The sequence below is a fragment of the Erinaceus europaeus genome, chromosome 13, assembly GCF_950295315.1.
Source record: "Erinaceus europaeus chromosome 13, mEriEur2.1, whole genome shotgun sequence".
NCBI lineage: Eukaryota > Metazoa > Chordata > Mammalia > Eulipotyphla > Erinaceidae > Erinaceus > Erinaceus europaeus.
The window spans coordinates 98,914,207-98,934,279 of NC_080174.1; the positions used below are offsets into that span (position 1 = coordinate 98,914,207).

The window sequence follows — 20,073 nt, forward strand, 5'->3', positions numbered from 1 at the left end:
GCCATATATAGTGAGGGCTCAGCTGCCTCCAGCTATTTTTAGCCCTTTTCCCTGGTCCCTGAGCCACTGACTCTAGCAGCCGGAGCCCACTCCCCCCTGGACCAGGCTCCCGACCGCAGGCAGCCCCTGCAGAGGTCCCCAGCCCACCCCTGGCAAGTGGCTGGTGTCTTGTCCACCTTGGTGTGGCAGGTGTCACCGTGGCCGCCCCATCTCTAGGGGTCTCCCCCAGGGAGCTCAGTTTCTTTCCACACCTGCTGGTCTCTTCTGGTGCCCACACCCAGCTCCAAGCTGGCACGTCACCTTCAGGCATGGCCTGAGATGCCAGGTCCTGGCAGGTAAGGGTGAGCGCTGGAGACCCCCTTCCATGTCCCATCCTGCTGATCCCTGGAGCCCCCCTTCCTCACCACACCCTCCCAGTCGGGGAAGTGGTTGACAGCATCATGGTTCTGCAAAGGGACTCTTCTGCCTCTTCTGACTCTTCTGGCTCCAAAGTCCCAGGTTCAAACCCCATGCACTACCATAAGCCAGAGGGGAGAGAGAGACACACAGAGAGAGACAGACAGACAGAGACTTCCCCGACTGGCAGAAAAAACCTCCAGCCTCTGAGACCCATCCTGCATGCTGGATGTGGTTTGGGGTGGTTTGTGCACGTGTGTGAAGTGAGGAGATGGCTTAGGATACGAGAGAGAGAGAGAGAGAGAGAGGGAAAGAGAGAGGGAGAGGGAGAGGGAGAGGAAAGGATAGGGAGAGGGAGAGAGAGAGGGAGAGAGGGAGGGAGAGGGAGGGAGAGAGAAAGGGAGAGGAAGAGAGAGGGAGAGAGGGAGGGAGAGAAAGGGAGAGAGAAAGAGGGAGAGAGAGGAAGAGAGAAAGAAAGGGAGAGAGAGGGAGAGTGAGACAGAAAGGGAGAGAGAGGAAGAGAGAGGGAGAGAGAGAGAGGGAGGGAGGGAGAGAGAAAGAGAGAGGAAGAGAGAGGGAGAGAGAAAGGGAGAGAGAGGAAGAGAGAGGGAGAGAGAAAGGGAGAGAGAGGAAGAGAGGAGAGAGGGAGGGAGAGAGAGGGAGAGAGAAAGGGAGAGAGAGAGGAAGAGAGAGAGGGAGAAAGGGAGAGAGAGGGAGAGAGAAAGAAGGAGAGGAGAGAGTGTGAGAGAGGGGAGTTCACATGTGCTGTGGAGCAAGCAGGGCCGTGGTGGGCCAGGCCGCACTGGGGCTGCTGCCTAGAGCCGGCCTCTCTGGGTGGCTTCCTGATCAGCCAGCCTGGGCAGCACGTGTGGGAAGGACACCCTGGCCTGGCTGGTGGCTGGCGGCTGATTTGGAGAAGCCTGTACAGGACCATCACCAAGCCTGGGGGCACACAGGGGTGACCCAGAGGCCTGGTTCTGGAGAGACTTGGCTCCCCACCTCCCCAGGGGTGGGTGGCCCGTGTATCCACGTGTGGGGGTCGGGGAGGCTCCCGTGGATAGGCCCGGCCCGTCCTCGCCCCTGGCCCAGGAGGCAGGTTGGGGCCAGGTCTGACTTCCAGTAAGATGACGACTCTCTCATGCTAGGCCCGGCGAGAGAGCGGAGAGAGACATCTATGAAACTTTGTTTAATGTACTGAAAAGCCATCGGCCAGAACATTTAGGAAATTGATTTTCCTGGCATTGATGGACTCGTTTTATTTTACCCCAGTATTAATTACTTTTTTTAAAACAAATTAATTTAAGAGTCATAAAACCTAACAAGTGAGCCAAGGACTCGTAGATCTTGGCTTCCCCACACAGGGGCTCCTCCGTCCGTCCAGTCCCACGGGGGTGGGGCTCCTGGCCCCGGCTGCCCTGCCCCTTCCCGGAGGTGACCCCCCTCCCCTCCACAGGAGAGGCCTCCTCGCTGCGGGACTACGCCGCCTCCACCATGACTGAGTTCCTGGGCATGTTCGGCTATGACGACCAGAACATGCGAGACGAGCTGGCCCACAAGATCAGCCTGGAGAGGCTGCACGCGGGCCCCGCCCCCGAGCCTGCTGCCACCTCCGTGCTGCCCTCCACTGCTGCCTCCGAAGACGCCCTCAGCAAGCGGGCCCGCTTCTCCAAGTACGAGGAGTACATCCGCAGGCTCAAGGCCGGCGAGCAACTCTCCTGGCCGGCCCACGGCACCAAGGCTGAGGACCGGGCCGGCAAGGAGATGGCGGGCGTCCTGCCGGGGCTGAGGCTGCCGGGCGGCACGGCCCACCTGGAGACCAAGGCCACCATCCTGCCGCTGCCTTCCCACAGCAGCGTCCCCATGCAGGGCCTGGTGGCCCGCACCTCCAAGTACGACTTCTTCATCCAGAAGCTGAAGACGGGCGAGAATGTGCGGCCCCAGAACGGGAGCGCCTACAAAAAGCCCTCCAAGTACGACCTGGAGAACATCAAGTACCTGCAGCTCTTCAAGCCGGGGGAGGGCAGCCCCGACATGGGCGGCGCCATCGCCTTCAAGACCGGCAAGGTGGGGCGGCCCTCCAAGTACGACGTCCGGGCCATCCAGAAACCAGGCCCCACCAAGGTCGCGGCCGCTCCCGGCCTGGCTCCCGCCCCCGGCCTGGCTCCCACCCCCCTCGCCGGCACACCCAGTGCTCCCAGTGCCCCTGGGCCGGGGCCCGAGCCCTCTGCCTCCTTGTCCTTCAACATGCCCGAGTACCTCAAGTCGGCCTTCTCCAAGACAGACTCCATCACCACAGGGACCGTCTCCACCGTCAAGTAAGGCCGCCACTCGCCCGGGCTGGACGAGGCTGGGAGGCTGCTTGCTTGCCTTGGACACTCCCCTGCCCAGACACACTGGCGCCCGGTGTGCGTCTACCTGGATTACCTGGCTCACAAATGCTCAGACCTCGCACACATCCGTGCGTCACGCACACACACACAGGCGCACGCCTGGCAGACAGGCGTGCACACACCAGCCCCTCGGCCTCTGTAACCACCCTACCCAGGGTGCACAGCCCCGTGACCTGTCCGCTGCACACACTCTCACACACCTGCCCCCAGTGGCCTGCTAACACACAGAGCTCAGACCGCCACGCCCCCATCCGCCCGCCTCCCCCAGGCTGGACCCAGGCTTGCTGTAGACAGAGAGTCCTGCTCTGGCTTGGGACATCTGAGCTGACACCTAGTTCAGAGCCCCGACCCCACCACATGGGGATGGTGAGAGGAGAAGGCAGGAAATTGGGGTGAGGGTGCAAACTCAGTGCACCCCCGAATGGGAAGATAACTGATTAGCTCCACAGCCCTTCACTCTAGACCCAGGGCCAGACCAGAAGCCCAAAGGCTCTAGACCCAAAGCCAGACCTGAAGCCCAAGGGCTCTAGACCCAGGACTAGGCCAGAAGCCCAAGGGCTCTAGACCCAGAACCAGACCAGAAGCCCAAAGGCTCTAGACCCAAAGCCAGACCAGAAGCCCAAGGGCTCTAGACCCAGGACTAGACCAGAAGCCCAAGGGCTCTAGACCCAGAGCCAGACCAGAAGCCCAAAGGCTCTAGACCCAAAGCCAGACCAGAAGCCCAGGGCTCTAGACCCAGGGCCAGACCAGAAGCCCAAGGGCTCTAGACCCAGGGCCAGACCAGAAGCCCAGGGGCTCTAGACCCAAAGCCAGACTAGAAGCCCAAGGGCTCTAGACCCAGGACTAGACCAGAATCCCAAGGGCTCTAGACCCAGGGCCAGACCAGAAGCCCAAGGGCTCTAGACCCAGAGCCAGACCAGAAGCCCAAGGGCTCTAGACCCAAAGCCAGACTAGAAGCCCAAGGGCTCTAGAACCAGAGCCAGACTAGAAGCCCAGGGGCTCTAGACCCAAAGCCAGACCAGAAGCCCAAGGGCTCTAGACCCAGGGCCAGACCAGAAGCCCAAGGGCTCTAGACCCAGAGCCAGACCAGAAGCCCAGGGGCTCTAGACCCAGAGCCAGACCAGAAGCCCAAAGACTCTAGACCCAAAGCCAGACCAGAAGCCCAAAGGCTCTAGACCCAAAGCCAGACTAGAAGCCCAGGGGCTCTAGACCCAGAGCCAGACCAGAAGCCCAAAGGCTCTAGACCCAAAGCCAGACCAGAAGCCCAGGGCTCTAGACCCAGGGCCAGACCAGAAGCCCAAGGGCTCTAGACCCAGGGCCAGACCAGAAGCCCAGGGGCTCTAGACCCAAAGCCAGACTAGAAGCCCAAGGGCTCTAGACCCAGGACTAGACCAGAATCCCAAGGGCTCTAGACCCAGGGCCAGACCAGAAGCCCAAGGGCTCTAGACCCAGAGCCAGACCAGAAGCCCAGGGGCTCTAGACCCAAAGCCAGACTAGAAGCCCAAGGGCTCTAGAACCAGAGCCAGACTAGAAGCCCAGGGGCTCTAGACCCAAAGCCAGACCAGAAGCCCAAGGGCTCTAGACCCAGGGCCAGACCAGAAGCCCAAGGGCTCTAGACCCAGAGCCAGACCAGAAGCCCAGGGGCTCTAGACCCAGAGCCAGACCAGAAGCCCAAAGACTCTAGACCCAAAGCCAGACCAGAAGCCCAAAGGCTCTAGACCCAAAGCCAGACTAGAAGCCCAGGGGCTCTAGACCCAAAGCCAGACCAGAAGCCCAAGGGCTCTAGACCCAAAGCCAGACCAGAAGCCCAGGGCTCTAGACCCAAAGCCAGACCAGAAGCCCAAGGGCTCTAGACCCAGGGCCAGACCAGAAGCCCAAGGGCTCTAGACCCAGAGCCAGACCAGAAGCCCAGGGGCTCTAGACCCAGAGCCAGACCAGAAGCCCAAAGACTCTAGACCCAGAGCCAGACCAGAAGCCCAAAGGCTCTAGACCCAAAGCCAGACTAGAAGCCCAGGGGCTCTAGACCCAAAGCCAGACCAGAAGCCCAAGGGCTCTAGACACAAAGCCAGACTAGAAGCCCAGGGGCTCTAGACCCAAAGCCAGACCAGAAGCCCAAGGGCTCTAGACCCAAAGCCAGACCAGAAGCCCAAAGGCTCTAGACCCAAAGCCAGACTAGAAGCCCAGGGGCTCTAGACCCAAAGCCAGACCAGAAGCCCAAGGGCTCTAGACCCAAAGCCAGACCAGAAGCCCAGGGCTCTAGACCCAAAGCCAGACCAGAATCCCAAGGGCTCTAGACCCAGAGCCAGACCAGAAGCCCAGGGGCTCTAGACCCAGAGCCAGACCAGAAGCCCAAAGACTCTAGACCCAGAGCCAGACCAGAAGCCCAAAGGCTCTAGACCCAAAGCCAGACTAGAAGCCCAGGGGCTCTAGACCCAAAGCCAGACCAGAAGCCCAAGGGCTCTAGACCCAAAGCCAGACCAGAAGCCCAGGGCTCTAGACCCAAAGCCAGACCAGAAGCCCAAGGGCTCTAGACCCAGGGCCAGACCAGAAGCCCAGGGGCTCTAGACCCAAAGCCAGACTAGAAGCCCAAGGGCTCTAGACCCAGGACTAGACCAGAATCCCAAGGGCTCTAGACCCAGGGCCAGACCAGAAGCCCAAGGGCTCTAGACCCAGAGCCAGACCAGAAGCCCAGGGGTTCTAGACCCAGAGCCAGACCAGAAGCCCAAAGGCTCTAGACCCAAAGCCAGACCAGAAGCCCAAGGGCTCTAGACCCAGGACTAGACCAGAAGCCCAAGGGCTCTAGACCCACAGCCAGACCAGAAGCCCAAAGGTTCTAGACCCAAAGCCAGACCAGAAGCCCAAGGGCTCTAGACCCAGGACTAGACCAGAAGTCCAAGGGCTCTAGACCCAGGACTAGACCAGAAGCCCAGGGGCTCTAGACCTAAAGCCAGACCAGAAGCCCAAAGGCTCTAGACCCAAAGCCAGACCAGAAGCCCAAGGGCTCTAGACCCAGGACTAGACCAGAAGCCCAGGGGCTCTAAACCCAGAGCCAGATCAGAATCCCAGGGGCTCTAGACCCAGGGCCAGACCAGAATCCCAGGGGCTCTAGACCCAGGACTAGACCAGAAGCCCAAGGGCTCTAGACCCAAAGCCAGACTAGAAGCCCAGGGGCTCTAGACCCAGGGCCAGACCAGAAGCCCAGGGGCTCTAGACCCAGAGCCAGACCAGAAGCCCAAAGGCTCTAGACCCAGGACCAGACCAGAAGCCCAGGGCCGGCACTCACAGACAGCCGCTGAGATGAGGCCCGGAGGTCGCTCCCTCTGCCCCTCCTCAGCCAGAGTCCCCTTGCTCCCGGAGCGGGACCGCTCCCCTCCCGTCCAGGCTCTAGCTTCTAGAGAGGCAGCCGTGCCAGGTCCATGTTCAGCTCCAGGTAGCCCTGTACGGGCCAGGGCCCAGCCTGAGAGCCTCAGAACTCCAGACCACGGGCTCCCCCCACAGCCCACCCCCGCCACACTCCTGAGGCATGAGCCCACCCTCGTCCCCTAATCAGCTGTGCCCTGTGTGTTTCTCGTCAGGAACGGATTGCCCACAGATAAACCAGCTGTCACGGAAGACGTAAACATTTACCAGAAGTACATTGCCAGGTAGGCCCCGGGGAGCACACCACCCTAGGGAAGAGGGTCATGTGTGCCAGGCGTGGCTGAGATGGTGAGGCCACGCGCCCACCTGACTGCTAGATTGTCCCGCACACGCTCCTGCCCTTCATCTCCCAGGGAGATCCCTGTGCTGCTGCCCCAGGGCCCTGGGCCCTCACTGTCGCCCAGCTGTGAGTCCCTGAGCAGCCGATACCCCAGGCTGGCCCTGATACCAGGAGGGGCCCAGCGTCCAGCCAGAAGTGAATGTGAGGTCCCCTCCATGAAGCCCCTCGTGTCCCCAGGGGATGCGTCCCCCTCAGCCATGGTCTCTTGTGCTCTTCCCATGTGGCCCTGAGGCAGAGGGGTGACAGGTGGAGACCCGTCACCTCCATGGGTCTCCCAGATCCAGGCGCCTCACAAGGAAGCACATGGCAGGCCCCGCCCTTCTCCCCTCCTCCCACTGCCCCAGCTGTCTTCCCCCTGGTCCTCCAGGCTCTGCCCACCCACCCCATCCCGCCTAGTCTCCACTCTGCTCTTCAGTCACAGCTGTTATCACTAGTGCCTCAGCAGATGGCCCTTCTGCAACTTCGTTTAAACAGCAATGAGGAACCCTCCCCCTGCAGAGGGTCCCCCGCCCCCCGTGAAGCCACCACCTTCCCCACAGTCTCCGGGCCCTGCTGTCCATGGGGCAGCTCCAGGCACCCCGACCCCAGGCTGACACCATGGGTGGCACCCACCTGGTTGTCCCCAGGTTTGGAGGGCGGGTGGCAGGCACACAGGACTCAGGGCAGCTGGGCTGGCTGGGGGCCTGCTCCTGCCACCAGGAGCCACACAGATGTGGGGCTTTAAGAATTCTTGGCACCAGACTGTCTCAAGTGCCAGGGAAGCCCAGGACAGAGAGGGTTCCCTGACACCCTCAGCTGCACAGTCCAGGTTTAGCGCCCAGGGCCGTGCTGGGGGTGGGCAGGGCAGGCAACACCTGCAGGAAAGACAGCGGGGCCACTGCTGGGGGGGGTCCTGTCTTCAGCAGCACACCCTGCCCCCATCTGTTACTATTCTCTCTGACATTGAATGCCCCCCTTTCAACCTTGGGGCCTGACCTCTGTGCCCCCCCATTTACTCTCCCTGGCCTACCTGGGTGTACCCCTTCACCCCCAGACCAGCCCTGCCCAGCAGCAGAAGGCCAGAAGCACTTCCTGGGGTCACAGAGGAGGCCTTTGCACAGGCCCTGTGTCCTAGACGTGCCCTCGTCCCCGGGGCTGACAGCACAGGCCTGAGCCTGGCCCTGGATGTGCCCTCATCCCCGGGGCTGACAGCACAGGCCTGAGCCCTGCCCTGGTCTTTGCAGGTTCTCGGGCAGCCAGCACTGCGGCCACATTCATTGTGCCTACCAGTACCGTGAGCACTACCACTGCCTGGACCCGGAGTGTAACTACCAGGTGTGCCCCCTGCCCCCTGCCCCCTGCCCCCCCACACACATCCATCCCATGGGCCCCTCAGAAGCAAGAAGGGTGCTTGGTTCTGCTGGTGGCACCTGAACTGAGTCCAGAAAAATGAGCAGCCTGGCCATGCACATGCCCAGAGTCCTGCCACAAGGCACCTGGTAGCATCTGTAGAGTCTGCTCCTGGGGCTGGGACCCAGGCTGCCCACACGGGCATCTGGCTGCACCAGGGACAGTGTCTGGGAGCCTGAGTCCGGCTCCAATGCCCCCTTTCCAGTCCCTCTAGGAGGTGACCTACTTTAGTTTCTTGTTTGTATATATATATATATATATATATATATATATATATGTATGTATGTATGTATGTATGTATATATATATACATGTATGATTTAATATTGATTTACAAAATCACATGTCAACAGGTGTAGCTCCACACTGTTTCCGACACCAGAGCTCTGTGTCCCCCACTCCCTCCACTGGAAACTGCAGTGGTTCTCCCAAGGTTGCAGATATGGGTTAACTGTTATTTCTACAACTATCTGTCTATATTTGTATAGATTTTCCCCCCTCCTTTTTTTAAGGTTCCACCTTCTTCCTTTCCACATCACACATCACCTGTTACTACATCCAGATGTCCGTCCCTTTTTCCTCCTCTCTCTCCGGGTCCTGATGGAGCTGGAGTTCAGAGCCCTCTTCTCCTCTTCCTCCTATCACTTCTCTCCCACTGGAAATATGGATCAGAATTCTTTCGGGGGATGAAGGAGGTGGGATTTATGGCTTCTATAATTGCTTCTCTGCTGGACATAGACATTGTCAGGTGGATCCATACCCCCAGCCTACTTCTTTCTTTCTTTCTCTCTTTCTCTCTTTCTTTCTTTCTTTCTTTCTTTCTTTTGCGAGGAGTCAAATAGTAGGGTTTTTTTTTCTATTTCTTTACTGAGGAATTAATGGTTTACAGTCAACAGTAAAACACAATAGTTTGTACATGCGTAACATTTCCCAGTCTCCCACAACAGTTCAACCCCACTAGGTCCTCCTCTTCCATCCTGTTCCAGGATCTGAACCTTCCCCCCACAGTCTTTGACTTTGGTGCAGGACACCAACTCCAGTCCAGGTTCTGCTTGGTGTTTTCCCTTCTGATCTTGTTTTTCAACTTCTGTCTATGAGTGAGATCATCCCATATTCATCCTTCTCTTTCTGACTGATCTCACTTAAAATACCTTTTTAATTTTAATTATTATCTTTATTTATCGGATAGAGACAGCCAGAAATTGACAGGGCAGGGGGAGATAGAGAGGGAGAGAGACAGAGAGATGCCTGCAACACTACTTTACCACTCGCAAAGCTTTCCCCCTGCAGGTGGGGACCAGGGCCTCAAATCTGGGTCCTTGCGTTTTGTAACACATGCACTCAAGCAGGTGCGCCATCTCCCGGCCCCCTGACTGATCTCACTTAACATAATTTATTCAAGCTCCATCCAAAATGAGGTGAAGTCACCATTTTTAATAGCTGAGTAGTATTCCACTGTGTATCTAGACCACAGCTTGCTCAGCCACTCATCTGTTGTTAGACACTTGGGTTGCTTCCAGGTTGTGGCTGTTACAGATTGTGCTGCTATGAACACAGGTGCACACAGATCTTTTTGGATGGGTGTGTTGGGTTCCTTAGGATCTATCCCCAGGAGAGGAACTGCAGGGTCACAGGGCAGGTCCACTTCTAGCCTCTGAGAGTCTCCAGACTGCTCTCCACAGGGGCTGGACCACTGACATTCCCACCAGCAGTGCAGGAGGGTCCCTTTGTCCCCACAGCCTCTCCAGCATTTTCTGATGTGTGACATTCTCACAGGAGTGAAGTGGCATCCCATTGTTGCCTCTATTTGCATTTCTTTGTGACTTGGAGCATTTTTTATATATTTATTGGCCTTTTGAATCTCTTCTATAGAGAATATTCTCTTCATATCCTCTTCCCATCTTTGAATGACCTCCTAGTGGGGCAGGGCTCTGGAGAGGGGAGGTTCCAGGACACACTGATGAGGGCTTCTGCCCAGGGAAGTCAGGTTGGCTGCAGCTTGGTGGCTGAAAGGCGGCAAGATATAAAGCAGGACAAATTGATTAATGAACAGGAACCAAAAAGTAGGAATAGAGCAGATGAGAATAGGGTCTTAGGGTGGAAGGAAGCCAGGAAGTCCATTTTAGGCCTGTTCCTAGGGCCCATGACTATCGTAGTTTTTGCTCGAGTTGGATAGCTACTGTGGAGTCAGACAAAACATGCTGAGGAAATGGTGTCAGAGTAAAGGGTGAGAGAGTTGGGTCGGGGCAGTCACTCTCATGCTGACCCACTCCACAGAAGGCAGCATTGACAGGTAGCTAGGTCACCACTCACAGGGAGAGCCACCCCGACTGACGCGTGAGGCGGGCGTACGGGCACCCTCCCTCCGTGTCACCGGGGAGTCCAGCTCTGCAGTGCCCGGAGATGGCACCAAGCGGTCCCCCACCGGGGCTCCCGCCTCATCTTCTTCCCCGGGCCTCACCCCCGAGCGCCAGGAAGGGTGAGCGTGCGGTCCTAGAACCTACCGGACCCTCCCTGTGAGCCCCGGGCGAGGGGCCGGGTCCTGGCGGGCGGCGTGACTCCCGCTGACCAGCGTGTGCCGTCCCTGCAGAGGTTCACGAGCAAGCAGGACGTGATCCGACACTTCAACATGCACAAGAAGCGGGACAACTCACTGCAGCATGGTTTCATGCGCTTCAGCCCCCTGGACGACTGCAGCGTCTACTACCATGGCTGCCACCTCAATGGGAAGAGCACCCACTACCACTGCATGCAGGTACCGTGGTGGGCGCCACCCTGGGAGAGCCCACTGCATGCAGGGACTGTGGCGGGCGCCACCCTGGGAGAGCCCATACCCCCATGTGCAGCACCCACCGGAGTAGGGACCCCCTCCCCTGCACACCAGCACCCACCCCTGCATAGGGACCCCCTCCCCCTGCACACAGCACCCACCCCTGCATAGGGACCCCCTCTCCCCCTGCACACAGCACCCACCCCTGCATAGGGACCCCCTCCCCCTGCACACAGCACCCACCCCTGCATAGGGACCCCCTCCCCCTGCACACAGCACCACCCCTGCATAGGGACCCCTCCCCGACACGCAGACTCCTTCCCCCTAGACCCCTGTCCTCCACATGCTGGCACCCCAGTTCCCTGCACTCACTCCCCTTGTCTCCCTGCATGCTGTGGCCATCCTCCCCTGTGCAAGCCCCCCACCCCACGGAGGTCCCCCTGTGCCCAGAGGCAGGGCTGTGCTGGGGGCAAGGCCGGGAACATGATAGGGACCCCCCCTGACAGGGGCCTGTCCTTGTCCAGTTCCAGGCAAGAGCTTCAGAGGGTGGTGGAGAGCCCCTCAGATTTGGGCCCCAACTGGGGGCCAGGACAGGCCTTCCCCATGGCCATACTTGGTGTGGCTGAGTCTGGCGAGCTGTCTGGACACACCGGCATCTTTCAGGCTCTGCACCGTGCGGCGTAGCAGACGGTGCCTGCCCCAGGAGCTTTCTGTTTACCCGCTTTGTTTTAACGCCATTCGGGTCTGGGCTTTTTCAAGGTGTCAGGCCCGGGGGCGGGTGGGGGCCTCCCCGTATTTGAGGGGGTTGTCAGGGCCTCCGTGCAACAGCCTGGGCCTGGGAGCAGAGGGGGCTGCTCTCTGGGCGCTGAGATGGTGCAGACACTGGCAGGCAGGCAGGCGCTCAGGAGTGGCTCAGATTCCGCTGGCTTTTACTCAATATGGCCACGCTGCCTGCCCGGGCCCCGCTGGGGTGGGGTGGGGAGGGCACTGTGCCAGGGATGGCCACTGAATACCGCCTGGGGCGAAAGGTGACCGCCAGGCCCAGGGTCCAACCCTTCCCACCCCAGGGCCCCCAAAGTAGGGCCCCAAACTGGACCTGCCTCCTGTAGCTGGTCTCCCACCGCTGAACCTGAGGGGACTCGGGGTCTCTGCAGGTGTGAGGGGGCCTGGGAGTGCTGCAGGTGTGAGGGGCCTGGGAGTCCTGCAGGTGTGAGGGGGCCGGGATCCCTGCAGGTGTGAGGGGGCCTGAGAGTGCTGCAGGTGTGAGGGGGCCTGGGAGTGCTGCAGGTGTGAGGGGACCCGGGGTCCCTGCAGGTGTGAGGGGGCCTGAGAGTGCTGCAGGTGTGAGGGGGCCTGAGAGTGCTGCAGGTGTGAGGGGACCCAGGGTCCCTGCAGGTGTGAGGGGGCCTGAGAGTGCTGCAGGTGTGAGGGGGCCTGGGAGTGCTGCAGGTGTGAGGGGACCCGGGGTCCCTGCAGGTGTGAGTGGGCCTGGGAGTCCTGCAGGTGTGAGGGGCCTGGGAGTCCTGCAGGTGTGAGGGGGCCTGGGAGTGCTGCAGGTGTGAGGGGCCTGAGAGTGCTGCAGGTGTGAGGGGGCCTGGGAGTGCTGCAGGTGTGAGGGGACCCTGGGTCCCTGCAGGTGTGAGGGGGCCTGAGAGTGTTGCAGGTGTGAGGGGGCCTGGGAGTGCTGCAGGTGTGAGGAGGCCTGGGAGTGCTACAGGTGTGAGGGGGCCTGGGAGTGCTGCAGGTGTGAGGGGACCTGAGAGTGCTGCAGGTGTGAGGGAACCGGGGTCCCTGCAGGTGTGAGGGGGCCTGAGAGTGCTGCAGGTGTGAGGGGGCCTGGGAGTCCTGCAGGTGTGAGGGGACCTGGGGGCCCTGCAGGTGTGAGGGGGCCTGGGAGTGCTGCAGGTGTGAGGGGGCCTGGGAGTCCTGCAGGTGTGAGGGGACCCTGGGTCCCTGCAGGTGTAAGGGGACCTGGGAGTCCTGCAGGTGTGAGGGGGCCTGGGAGTGCTGCAGGTGTGAGGGTGCCTGGGAGTGCTGCAGGTGTGAGGGGGCCTGGGAGTGCTGCAGGTGTGAGAAGACCTGAGAGTGCTGCAGGTGTGAGGGGGCTTGAGAGTGCTGCAGGTGTGAGGGGGCCTGGGAGTGCTGCAGGTGTGAGGGGGCCTGGGAGTGCTGCAGGTGTGAGGGGGCCTGGGAGTCCTGCAGGTGTAAGGGGGCCGGGATCCCTGCAGGTGTGAGGGGGCCTGGGAGTGCTGCAGGTGTGAGGGGGCCTGAGAGTGCTGCAGGTGTGAGGGGGCCTGGGAGTGCTGCAGGTGTGAGGGGACCTGGGGGCCCTGCAGGTGTGAGGGGGCCCGGGAGTCCTGCAGGTGTGAGGGGGCCTGGGAGTCCTGCAGGTGTGAGGGGACCCGTGGTCCCTGCAGGTGTGAGGGGCCTGAGAGTGCTGCAGGTGTGAGGGGACCCGGGGTCCCTGCAGGTGTGAGGGGGCCTGAGAGTGCTGCAGGTGTGAGGGGACCCAGGGTCCCTGCAGGTGTGAGGGGGCCTGAGAGTGCTGCAGGTGTGAGGGGGCCTGGGAGTGCTGCAGGTGTGAGGAGGCCTGAGAGTGCTGCAGGTGCCCCTGCCCTCCATGGGCTGAGTGGAGCTTCTCCGCTGTGGCCTCCGGGCTGAGCTGCTCTGCTCCTGGCCCGAGCTGGGAGGTGGGTGGCCCCAGGGCTGGGAGGCGGGTGGCCCCAGGGCCCCGCAGCTCCGACATGGCCTGGGTCTGGCCTGGGTCCCTGACAGCTCTCCTGGCCGCCCGCAGGTGGGCTGCAACAAGGTGTACACCAGCACGTCGGACGTGATGACCCACGAGAATTTCCACAAGAAGAACACGCAGCTCATCAACGACGGCTTCCAGCGCTTCCGAGCCACGGAGGACTGCGGTGCGGCTGACTGCCAGTTCTACGGGCAGAAGACCACGCACTTCCACTGCAGGTGGGCGGGGCGTGGCGGGCCCTCCTCCTGGAAGAAGGAGCCAGTGGTGGACACTCGCAGCCCAGACCCCGCTAGGCCTGTGCTCCCAGCCCCATGGTGTCTGAAACACTCCCCTCTCGGGGGCCGTGCGGTGGTGCGTCCTGCTGAACACACGTGTCACTGTGTGCAGAGCCCGGGTTTGAGCCCTCATTCCTCACCTTCAGAGGGGACACTTGAGCGATGCAGCGGGTCTGCGGGTGTCTGTCTTCTTGTCTCCCTGCCTACATTTATTTATTTACTAGATAGAGACCATCAGAAATCAAAAGGGAAGGGGAGGGAGAGAGACGGGGGCCGGGCGGCAGCACAGCCGGTTAAACGCACATAGTACTAAGTGCGAGGACCTTCAGGGGTCCCCGTTCGAGCCCCCCACCTCACACACGGTGAAGCAGGTCTGCAGGTGTCTCCCCGTCTCCCCTCCTCTCTCAGCTTCTCTCTGTCCTGTCCAATAGAATGGACAAAATGGCCGCCAGGAGCAGTGGGTCCAGCCATGACCCTGGAGACAGGGGTTGGGGGAGGAAAGAGAGAGACGAGACCTGCAGCTTGCCCCCTGCAGGTGGGGACCGGGGGCTCAAACCCAGGTCCTCGTGCACTGTGACAGGTGCACTCAACCAGGTGTGCCACACCCGGCCCTTCTCCCTCTCAGCCTCCCTCCTCCCTTCTCTCCTTCCCTGTGTCTGAGGAGCTGAAACAGAGAGGGAAAGAAATAGCTGCTGGGAGCGGCGGGTGTGCGCGGGGAGGCAGGAACCCTGGCGGCCCGCGGTAGAGAGAGCCGGCGCGAGGCCGCGGCGGGAGGGACAGGGCGGGCCCCGCTGACCCCGGCCGTCCCCCAGGCGCCCCGGCTGCACCTTCACCTTCAAGAACAAGTGTGACATCGAGAAGCACAAGAGCTACCACATCAAGGACGACGCGTACGCCAAGGACGGCTTCAAAAAGTTCTACAAGTACGAGGAGTGCAGGTACGAGGGCTGCGTGTACAGCAAGGCCACCAACCACTTCCACTGCATCCGGGCCAGCTGCGGCTTCACCTTCACCTCCACCAGCCAGATGACCTCTCACAAGCGCAAGCACGAGCGCAGGCACGTCCGCTCCTCGGGCGCGCTGGGGCTGCCGCCGCCGCTACCGGGCGCCAAGGACACGGAGCACGAGGAGTCCAGCAACGACGACCTGGTGGACTTCTCGGCCCTGAGTAGCAAGAACTCCAGCCTCAACGCCTCCCCCACCAGCCAGCAGTCCTCTGCCTCCGCCGCCGCCGAGGCCGGGCCCGGCAAAATCTCGGGGCTGCTGGCCCAGGGCCTGCCCAGCAGCATCCCCCTGGCACTGGCCCTCTCCAACTCGGGGCTGCCCCCGGCCTCGCCCTACTTCCCCATCCTGCCCGGCCGAGGCGGCGCCTCCCTGCCCGTGGGCGCCTCCGGCCTCCTGGGCGCCGCGTCGTCGGGGCCGGCCGCCTCAGCGGCGCCCGACACACCGCCGGCCCCGGCTGCTCCCGGAGCTGGCGACTCGGCCCCGGCTGCCATGGCGCCCTCCGTCCCCGCACCCCCCGCCTCCATCATGGAGAGGATCTCGGCGAGCAAGGGTCTCATCTCGCCCATGATGGCCAAGCTGGCCGCGGCTGCCCTCAAGCCCGCTGCCACCTTTGACCCAGGTGAGCGGCCCGCCAGCAGAGCCCTCAGCGACCCCGGGGCTCCCGCGGGCCTCAGGCTGCACATCAGAGCCCGGCGGATGGGGGCTCGCTTGACGGAGGCTCCGTCTCCTCCTGGCCTCCTAGGCCCTGTCTCTCTGGCCAGCTTTTCCACCTCTGGCTTTAGAAATTCTTCCTTAATATCTTACTTCTCTATTATCAGACAGAGACAGAAAGAGAAACTGAGAGGGGAAGGGGAGATAGAGAGACAGAGAGATACCCGCAGCCCTGCATCACCACTCATGAAGCTTCCCCCCTACAGGTGGGGACCGGGGCTTGAACCCGGGTCCTTGCGCCCTGTGACGTGTGCGCTCAGCCAGGTGCGCCGCCAGCTGGCCCCTCCACCCCTCCACCTCCTACCCAGGGGCCCCTAGTTCTGGCCTAAGCCCTTCTGGCAGCTCCTGTGCACACCTGCTCAGGAGTCCATGGACGACGGGTCAGCTCCCAGCTCCCCGTCTCCCCACCCTGCCACGTCTCCGGCAATGGGAGCAGGGCCCCCAGCCTCCCTCAGGCCTCCTTCAGGGAGGAGGACCAGCCCACAGCCGGGCAGCTGCAGGACATGCAGGGAGTGGGCTCAGGACAGTCCCCTTAAAGGTCAGGGTGTCCTGCCCAGCCACCTCTCCACCCAGCATCCCCGGGGGCTTCTTGTCCAGCGGGTCCCGTGCAGGGTGGGTGCTCGCCGCAGGCTGTCATGCTGAGAAACGGGACGCCCATGGCACAGTATGGTCAGTGCCCCGAGCCCGTCTTCACGGCCTCTCTGTGGGGACGTGCCCCTGCGGCCTTCCTGCTTTTTTGTCTCCCGTCTTTCTGGTCCTTTTATTTGGACGGGGAGTATTTCTCATGGGCTAGCTCCTCTGTGTTCTCTGTGGGGGCTTGAGAAGGGCTCGGCTTCTGCGGGGACAGGCCAGCTCACTCACACAGCCCGTGCTGGCCAAGGGCTCTGAGGATGGGGCACCAGTCAGGCCGCGCTGGGGACCTCGAGTCCTCTTGTGCTGGGCCGCGGGAGGTGCTGCTGCGTCCCCAGGCAGAGGCAGGAGGTTCCGGGTCTGCAGACCCGACGGGACTAGAGGGTCCTGGGCCAGCCAAGGGCTCTGTCCCTCATGCCCTCAGGGAGCCACTAGTGCCCGTAGGGACCTTGGCTGTGTGGCCCAGGTGGTGTGCAGCACCATGACGGCCAGGAGAGTGACCCACCACCCATTCCCAGTGTGGGGCACAAAGGGGCTGGCCAGGCCAGGCCCATCCATCTGGGCAGACCCTGTGGGCCGGGCTAGAGGTGCCCCAGGCCACCCTGGGAGATGGGGGCGGGTGGCCAGTGAGCCAAGGCCTTTCTCTCCACTGTTGAAGGCTCCTTTCCCCCCACAGAAAGGTCAGTGGAAGGGGAGGGGGCCGCGTTCCTTTATTTTTAATAAAATGCCACTTGCTGTCTGTGAAGCAGCTCTCTGCCAGCTGCAGCGCCTTGGGGCAGATTAATATTTCAGTCACTTGGGGATTGTGGAGAAAGGCTTGGTGGGCATGTTCCCGTCAGCAACTTCTCTGCCCCTTGCTCTGCTGGGCCCCTCCGCCCGCCTGGCCCCTGCCTGCCTCCCTCCACACCCACACCCTACCCACTGCCACCCACACCCCTGAGCAACCAGGCCGGGGCCAGGCTGGGCAGCCCCATGGGCGGCGAGGTCACGGAGTTTGAACTGCTCTGATTGGCTGTCAGCCCCCATGGCCCTGACACAGCAGATGCCCCTCCCAGGCATGCTCAGTGCAGACAGGGCTGTCGCCGGGGCAACAGGGGGGACGGGCCGCTCCCAGTCCCGATCTGCCACTTTCCCTCAGCATTAACAGAGTCTTTAATAAAAGCCCAAGCGGTGGCACCACAAATTGGCTGTGACAGTCGGGGGGAGGGTACACGGAGTGCCCACACCCCCGCCCCGTGCCTGCCCCTCCCCGCCCCCCTCCTCCAGGAGGCCCTGAGCCAGGACATTTTGACATAATTTTGCAATAATTATCACTTGAAGAATTGCCACGCGGGTAAGCGTCAAGCGAGATCACGTCAGCGGAGAGACGTGCTGACCAGCAGGCCGCCCCTCCTGCCGGCCCCAGCCCCTCTAATGCCTGCTTCCCTCCCTCCCTGTAGGAAGTGGCCTGCAGGCCAGTCCTGCCAGGTTCCCCCCGGCCCAAGTGAAGCAGGAGCCTGGTGAGAACACGGGCACCCCCGGTCCCCACGAGGCCTCCCAAGACCGCAGTTTAGACCCGACTCTGAAGGAGCCGAGGTGAGGCACAGCCCCCTGCAGGAGGCTGGGGGTACCATCAGCCAGCCCGCGGCCCGCACCCCAGTCAGAGGGGCTCCAGGGCGGGGCTGGGAGGGGACGGTGTCTGGGCTCCGTCCCACACACCCTGGTTTGTGTTCTAGTAATGAATCAAATGGCCATGCAGTCCTGGCAAATTCATCTCTTTTATCCTCGCTTATGAATAAGGTAAGAGCCATCCATCACTCAACTCCCGCCCCCACCCAGAGAAATTAAAGCGGGGGGGGGGGGTGCGGGGGAGGGGATGGTTTGTTTTTTAATGTTTTGCCTCTAATAAGATGAGTTTGTACCATTTAAATTTTGAGGCCATTTTTCATCAGATATAATTTCAGAGCCACAGCTTACAAATTAATTTAATGAACTGGCTGAAGAAATATATTCCAGCCTGACACCTTCCCTTTCCCTTCAGATGGAGGGCTCCCAAAACTTCTCTCTTGGTTATTAAGGTTATTTATTTATTTCTCGTATATTTTTGTCCATGGGAGAAGGGGTGTGTGGGGGCGAGGCTGCCAAAGGGAAGCGAAGCTCCAGTCCCCACTTTTCGGGGAGAGTGATGGTCTTGGACGCTTCTGCAGAGGCCGCTGTGGGATATTTATTTAAATAAGGCAAGGTCTTTGTAAATTATACATCATCACAAATATATCTCCCCCTTCACATGATCAATTTGACTACAGCAAGATTAATTTGGTGACTGTACACAGGCTAGGAGGAGTCAGACCCCGTGGGGTGGGGGCACCTGCTGGGCACTGGGTGGGGAGGAGGCCCCCTGCTGCCCGTTCTGAGGGCCACCTGGGGCCCTTGACGTCTCTCGCCCACTGGCTGTCCTGCCCTGCTCAGGTGCTAGCTGCTCGCCAGGTGGGCCAGGGCTCCCCTCGTGGCCCAGCAGCTGCCGCCCTGACAGTGCCCACGGGCTGCCTCCTCCTCCTCCTTTATGTCTTCTCTTGTGCCCAAGGAGGTCATTAAGGTTCCTCCCATCCCTCCTTCTCCTCCTCCTCTTCTTCCACTTCCTTTGAAAGCCTTCTGGAAGGAAAGTAACTCAGGAGCCTCAAAGTCTAGGGAAGGATGGGCTGGCGAGAAGAGTCAGCCTCAGCTTGAGAAGCTGGTCCTAGGGGCATCAGGCGTGGAGGGGCCTGGCAGAGGCCTGCGCCAAGCTGACCTAGAGCCCAAGCCCTGCGGGGCCAGGCATTTCCTCCTCTTAAGTTTCTTTAAAACATATTATTCGAGGCAGAGAGAACTTGAGAGTGAAGGGGAAGATCAAGAAGGAGAGAGAGACAGAGAGAGAGACATCTGTAGCCCTGCTTCACCACTTGAGATGCGTCCCCCTGCAGGTGGGGGCCAGGGGCTTGAGCAGTGTGTGCGTCTAACCAGGTGCGCCACCTGGCTCCCAGGCATTTTCCTCTCCACGCCGCTGCCAGCACTCAGGTGCCCCGGTGACCGGCGCAGCTGAGCCAGGTCCTCCATCCCCCATCACAGCCCCCGTGCCTCTTGTAGATGTCTCAGGGCAACCCCAACTTGCTGAGCGTCAAGACGGACGTGGAGGGCCGCCCCACCGCAGAGTCCACCCCTTTCCTGGGCAAGGCCGTCAAGACGCTGGTTCAGGAGAAGCTGTCGGAGCCCTGGAAAGTTTACCTGCGCAGGTGAGGGCCTTGGGGAAAGACCAGGGAGCAGAGGGCTGAGCTCACCTATCCTGGAGGCCCCTGTCAGGCCGCCGCCCCGAACCTCAGGACCTCCTCTCAGCAGACACCCTTCCCACACCAGGTTCGGCACCAAGGACTTCTGCGACGCCCAGTGTGACTTCCTCCACAAGGTCCACTTCCACTGTGTGGTGGAGGAGTGCGGCGCCCTCTTCAGTACCCTGGACGGGGCCATCAAGCACGCCAAGTGAGTGGCCATCCTGGGGGCCGCGTGGCCCAGACCCGCCACCCCAGCCCACCTCCACCTCTGGGCTCCCGCCTGGCTGTGCCTCCTCTGAGCCCAGAGCCCTGAGCCGACCACCCTAGCTCAGGCCTTCCCAAGCCACCCTGTGGCGTTTCTAGCTTCTCCTGGACCTAAAAGTAACGGTGTGGATTTGTAGAGGTCCATGACATGGGGGACAGGGGACAGCAGTGAGCCCAGGCTCCTGTTGTAACAACCCACAACCCACACACCTTTAAAACACTTCTCCCCCGCTCTCCGAACGCCCCTGCTTTGCCTTCCTTTGCCACCAGCTGCTGGCCTGCTGAAGAGCCACCTTTAAATCTCAGGCCAGGCTCTGGGTCAGTGGCCCTCATGCTGTCCACACACACACACGTGCCGCCAGTGTGCAGGGAGCTGAGACTGGAGGCCGCAAGTGCGTGGTGGCTGCAAGGTGCACGCGCAGCAGAGCCAGGAGCCCAGCCCCACTCAGC

At 61.2% G+C, this 20,073-nt stretch overlaps 2 protein-coding genes across 5 annotated transcripts in view; both read left to right on the forward strand.

Annotated features, from left to right (window-relative positions):
* CASZ1 (castor zinc finger 1) overlaps positions 1-20,073 on the forward strand; it is a 137,526-nt gene that overhangs the window by 104,684 nt on the left and 12,769 nt on the right. For all 4 annotated transcript variants that reach the window (XM_060170913.1, XM_060170914.1, XM_060170915.1 and 1 more), the window contains 10 exons: positions 1,850-2,711; positions 6,362-6,430; positions 7,770-7,860; positions 10,526-10,690; positions 13,500-13,672; positions 14,542-15,353; positions 17,515-17,650; positions 17,791-17,854; positions 19,178-19,323; positions 19,445-19,567. In XM_060170913.1, the coding sequence (XP_060026896.1) occupies positions 1,850-2,711; positions 6,362-6,430; positions 7,770-7,860; positions 10,526-10,690; positions 13,500-13,672; positions 14,542-15,353; positions 17,515-17,650; positions 17,791-17,854; positions 19,178-19,323; positions 19,445-19,567 (2,641 nt within the window). The remainder of the gene's footprint in view (positions 1-1,849; positions 2,712-6,361; positions 6,431-7,769; positions 7,861-10,525; positions 10,691-13,499; positions 13,673-14,541; positions 15,354-17,514; positions 17,651-17,790; positions 17,855-19,177; positions 19,324-19,444; positions 19,568-20,073) is intronic.
* DFFA (DNA fragmentation factor subunit alpha) overlaps positions 15,616-20,073 on the forward strand; it is a 401,378-nt gene continuing 396,920 nt past the window's right edge. The window contains exon 1 of the mRNA XM_060170927.1: positions 15,616-15,620. The gene's annotated coding sequence lies outside the window, so the exon portion shown is untranslated. The remainder of the gene's footprint in view (positions 15,621-20,073) is intronic.